Genomic DNA, 5,624 nt, shown 5'->3' on the forward strand with positions numbered 1-5,624 from the left:
GAGCGGGTTCCTTTCTGGCTACGGGACGCTCTCTGGGTGGTCAGATCGGTCAAAGGTGATGGCAGACTCCGACCACCATAGGAAAGATGGCATGGCTGGCTCGACCACGTAGACCTCGCGACTCGCGAGCTTTCGACGACACCTAGAGTCATAAGCCACTGCCCCACCATAGATCATGAGACAGCCATCTGGTGTCAAGAAACCGCCATCCTTCCCCTCAATGTCAACCACCGCTGGCTCAGGTTTGTTCCCTTGGTCCCCCTTTTTTGGAGCCACCGGATAGGAAACGCTTCATGAGTGCACAGTCCTTGTATAGGTGCTTGACGGGGAAGGCGTGGTTCGGGTATGGCCCCTTGAGTAGCTTCTCAAAGTGATCGGGAGTGCCCTTAGTGGGCACACAGCCACCTTTGTACTCAGTAGCAGCCACGAGTGAGTCCTCGTGTCGCTGCTTGTTCTTCTTTTTGTTCGGGCGATTAGAGGTGCCTTGTTGGCATCCTTGTCCTGCTTCGCTTTGCCCTTGGGACGGTCAAAAATCGCTCCGACTGCCTCCTCACCTGAGGCGTGGCTGGTCATAATGTCGAGGAGCCCCTTGGTGGTCCAAGGGCCCTTGCATCCTAGCTTGTGGACCAAAGACTCATAGGTAGTCCTGGACAGGAAGGCTCCGATGACGTCGGCATCGGTGACATCGGGCAACTTGTTGCATTGCCTAGAGAAGCGTTGGATGTACTCACAGAGAGTTTCCCCAAACTTTTGTCGACAATTCTGTAGATCCCAGGGGTTCCCAGGGTGCGTATAGGTGCTATGGAAGTTTCCCACAAAGATCTTCTTTAGGTTTGCCTAGCTTTGAATTTGGTTGGGTGGAAGGTGCTCCAACCATGTTCATGCCGAATTGGCCAGGAACAAGGAAGGTTGTGAATAATAAAGTAATCACTATCCGCACCACCAACTTGACAAACAAGCCGATAATCCTCAAGTCATGTTGGTCGGTGGTCGATACCACGGTGGGAAAGCTACGTTGAAGATGTGCCGGCCAAAAGCCTGGGGCCCGGTAGATTGGGACTCAGGCTCCGGTCCTCGCCGCTGTCGTAGCGTCCACCACGATGAGGGTGGTAGCCATGGCTGGCCTTCTCTCTCTTGTCCCCCCATTCATGCCTATGGGCGTCTAGGGTGTTACGTGCGTCACGGTTGGGGCCGAGACGCTCATGCACCGGGACCATGGCAAGCCCTCCACCGTCATGCGGCGCCTAGTGGATGGATATGTCCCGACCATGTCATCTCGAAGACATGTGATGACTGGCATCTAACTCACATCGCTGAGACTGCGAGCTTTCCACCTACTGCACCGCCACGCGCTCGAGCAGCGTGCAGATCTGGCGAGGGGCCCGATGGTCTTCGGGTGTCGCGGGCTCTGGGAGCCCTCGGAACAAGGTTGCCATGGTAGCTATGTACTAGCTTGCCCAGGCGAAGTGTGAGAGGCCTCCATCGTCCTTGATGATCCTCCGGTTTATGTCACGGGCGATGGCGCATGCATGTCCACCATCTCCGCGGCATTGGATCTCGCGTTCGAGTTCCACAAGCTCCTGCTCTAGCTGGAGTCACGCATCCTTGATCTCCTTATGCCATGTCCTCAGCTGCTCCACCCACAGGCGAGGCGGGGCCCCTGCATCTCCCTCAACCTCATCATCGGGGTCATCCGTAGGAGTAGCCCCTCCCTCGTGGACGCTTTAGATGTGTCCCTCAGGGGTGCCTGCCATGAAGTATTCTTGTGAGGGGTGATGGCTTCCCCTGCTGGAGTTAGAGTCAAAGATAGTCTCTGAATCTCCCGCGAGAAGGTCGTGGAAGATTCCGTGACGTAGTCTGTCATACCCACAAATTCATCATTCATGGGGGATGGATGCATGTGCTGTGCCGTGAGGTGACCAATGGTCCTTGTGGCGTTGCGCAGACCGAATGGGAACGCTATTGGGCACTCTGGGTGAGGTATTCCAGGGAGAGCGGTTCCCCTATGGCAAGCTGTGTCATGACATTGGCGAATGAGAAGGTGAGGCAGCGCAGATCCTCCCGGGATGGTAGGGGTCCTAGGAAGGCATCGAGCTAGCTCTCCAGCCTCTCGTAATCGAAACCGAGGAGCTGGTCGCTCCCGGGGGCACAGGCCTCTAGGGCGTGCAGCTGTAGCTCTTCGAGGGCCTCGACGGTTGCGTCAAGGCCTATGGAGAGAAGAAGTTGGACGGGGCAGGAGCCCGTGCCAGCTCTCCCTCTGCAGTGACGAAGAAATCCAGCCTCCCAAAGCGCATGTGCATGCCCGGGACCCAGCTGACGCCGTGGCTAGCCATGCGTGGCCTGTTGTAGACGATGAGACGCGCAAAAGGTCCCTACCTGGCGTGCCAACTGTCAGTATTTTGAACCACCAACTAGTAAATTTATGTTTGCGCGTCTGGCCCAGATGGTGTGCTCGGAGGACACAATGGTCTACCCTACGTCCAGTTTGAGGCTGCTCATGTTACAGGCACTTGTTTGTAGTAGGGGTTACAAATGGGCGAGAGAGGAAGAAAGTCCCAAGTCTCTGATGAAAGGATTGAATGGAGTTGAGTCCAGTTGAAGTCCCCCCCCCCTCTCTCGTGGGGCGTCCTGCTTCCCCTTTTATAGGTGAAGGGGAAGGCGTAGGTTACATGAGAGAAAGAGAGAGAGAGAGAGAGAGAGAGAGAGAGAGAGAGAAAAGCGAGGAGGAAGAGGGCCTCCGGGGTCACGTACTCTTATACCCGTAGTGGTTGGAGATGGTGTGGGCCCCCGTGGGGCCTATGCTCCCGCCCGAGACCGAATCTGCTCCCTTAGGGTCGGGCGAGGCAGAATCCCCCCTCGAGGGGTCGAGCGAGGCGGGCTCCCCCCTCGAGGGGTCGGACGAGACAGAGCCCACGCCTTCGGGGTCGGGCGAGACGGAGCCCACGCCCTTGGGGTCGGACGAGATGGAGCCCGCGCCCTCAGAGTAGGGCGAGTTAATTGTTCGTGGCCATTAGCCTCCTTCTTCCAGATATACCTAATATGGATACACGACACTCGGTGCCTCAACACGGCTAGGAGCGACCACCACCCAGTGGCTGGCCACTCCGGCGCCTCAAGCCCCTCTGTCTCAGCCACCTGTTTCTGCGGTGCGCACGCCGCCTTGCCGCTACAGGTGCTCGGCACCTTGTCGAGCAACTGCTCTGGAGCCCTGCCAAACCGGTGCTAAGATTTCTTGATCCTTGCTTCACATTTCCAAACAACTTAGGCCAAGCTGAGTTAGATCATGCGCCTGAGCGCCTCTCTCACAGGCCACTTTGTGCACCCTGCCTGGTGAAGGAAGTGACGGCGAGGGCATTCCCGGCGCCGCTCGCTGCTTTCTCCTCTCCCTCCCTACTAAGCCCGCGGCTTGGTTTGTTGCTACTGGGTTGGGCCTGAAGCACCTACACGTCAACGCCGTCTTTGCTATTGTGGGCAGGGCCGCTTCTTCGTTTGCAGGCCTCACTGGCCCTTTGTGTGGTGCGGACCACCTCTTTTTTCTGCGAAAGGCCCTTCTGTGGATCACTACTTGTAGATCAAAATCAAATCAAGAGGCCCATGTAAATCCAAAGGACCACGATTGTGCTGTGCCAGAGTTTGTCGTATCGTCGTCAAAGATGTCCCTTCTTCACTTAGAATTTGGCAACACAAAACTTTGTTGTACGCAACTGGCTAGTTACCACAAGCTGACACCAATTTTTTTCACCTTAATTACTGGGAGTGAACCCAAAAGCTGACGCGCTTATGCATTGTTACTTGTATCACGACTTCGTCAAAAGAAATTCTGCAGCCAGGAACGAAAGCAGAACTCACGTGAAAGCAAATTGAACGGACAGGTAAACAAGCAAGGAAAATGTGACTGATATAACTGCAGTTACGTGAAGCTTAATATCTTATACACCAGCAAAAGAAGAAAACCTAGGAGGCTACCATGCGTTAATTAACTAGCTAGTTATTCGACATATAGAATGTTTGACACAAACTTAAGGTAACACTTTTCGACAAACTATTAGACCACAAATAAACTAGTATGCAGCAGCCAGCAGGTTGTCGGTAGCTCCATTGACGACGCATGCAATACGGTCAGTGCCTCTCGCCACGGATCCTGGTAGCCAGATGAACATCTTTGGGCATGATGGTGACCCTCTTTGCATGGATTGCACACAGGTTGGTGTCCTCGAAGAGACCCACGAGATACGCCTCTGCCGCCTCCTGCAGAGCAAGGATCGCATGGCTCTGGAAACGCAGGTCACTCTGCATGTGCATATACATACATAGCCATGAAGTTGCATTTATTTTTTTAGATCCAAAACAAACAAGGAAAAAAATGCAGATCATGCATGTAGTGATCAAATTAGCAACTGTAGTACCTTGTGAAGCTGGGAAATCTCCCTGACGAGCCTCTGGAAGGGCATCTTCCTAATGAGCAGCTCGGTGCCCTTCTGATACTTGCGAATTTCACTGGAAGAAAATAAATGTGAAGAGGTTCAGATTCAGCTGCGACACGGTTAATTGCATGAAAAAGCACAGCAGCACCGTACAACTGATAGCAAAGCAAAACCATGAAATGAAATTAGCTGTGTGTTGCACTTGCTGCATGTACATACCGAAGGGCTACAGTTCCGGGGCGGTAACGGCGAGGCTTCTTCACTCCTCCGGTTACTGGCACTCTCTTGCGAGCAGCAATCTATAAATGGTCATCACCAAACCATACTAATGTTAAATCTACTTTCAACACGCAAGTACTGATGATCCTTAGCATGCAAATTTTACATATTTTACATACGAATATCTTTGAAACGAGTTGCTTCCTTGGTGCCTTTCCTCCGGTCGACTTACGAGCTGTACGCTTAGTACGAGCCATCTTGCAAACAAAATATATAGTAAACTGATCATGTACAAAATAAATCCTGATGAATATATTGTAATTGAAATAAAATGCTTTTGAGGAACAGAAATAAGAATGTATTATTATATAAAACAGTATCCTGCATATAATTGAAATGTGCACCGAACTACTGTCACACACATAGCATATGCCTAATTAATCATGTAATGTAATAGTAGGAAAGTAAATTGAGAACATGTATATTTGCAGATAAACTCTTGTACGACAAAAATGTATAGAAATAGATTACTGTCTAACGTAATCATATTAGAGTTTGCAACCCATAATTTCACACATTAAAACCCTAGAAACACATACATGTTATAAAAGCAACAGCCGCCAAGGTCCAAACACGGCCAGTTGAACTATACAAACAACTAACAAAGCATGCATGGCAATGAGTTAAAAAAAAAGCATGTCAATGGCCAGCATGTAACTAGATATATGGATAACAAATAAAGCAAGAATAATATAGATCACCGGATCTGTTAGTACTGCACAAAGCCACAAATCAAAGTACTCTAATGAGGAGAATATGTAAAGACGAAGGAGGTGGGTCTGTTTAATTACCTCTCACAGATCGTGTGTGCTATATGATTGCCTCCTGGTCGTAGGTCGCTCTTCTGCCGTGACCGTGATGTAATTTGACGGGCGGACGCGGGCACTATTTATATAGGCACGTACGCGAGACGTGCAACAG

The 5,624-nt window shown here is 51.4% G+C and overlaps 1 protein-coding gene across 1 annotated transcript; it reads right to left on the bottom strand.

Annotated features, from left to right (window-relative positions):
• Window positions 1-4,119: 4,119 nt before the first annotated feature.
• Window positions 4,120-4,900, bottom strand: LOC136539343 (histone H3.3-like). The gene is made up of 4 exons (XM_066531298.1): window positions 4,823-4,900; window positions 4,644-4,723; window positions 4,407-4,497; window positions 4,120-4,290 (listed from the first exon to the last, which is right to left on the bottom strand). Exons 1-4 carry the CDS (start codon window positions 4,898-4,900, stop codon window positions 4,120-4,122), a joined length of 420 nt encoding a protein of 139 aa, XP_066387395.1.
• Between the last annotated feature and the right edge of the window lie 724 nt (window positions 4,901-5,624).

Source organism: Miscanthus floridulus, chromosome 2 (genome assembly GCF_019320115.1).
Source record: "Miscanthus floridulus cultivar M001 chromosome 2, ASM1932011v1, whole genome shotgun sequence".
Taxonomy (NCBI): domain Eukaryota; kingdom Viridiplantae; phylum Streptophyta; class Magnoliopsida; order Poales; family Poaceae; genus Miscanthus; species Miscanthus floridulus.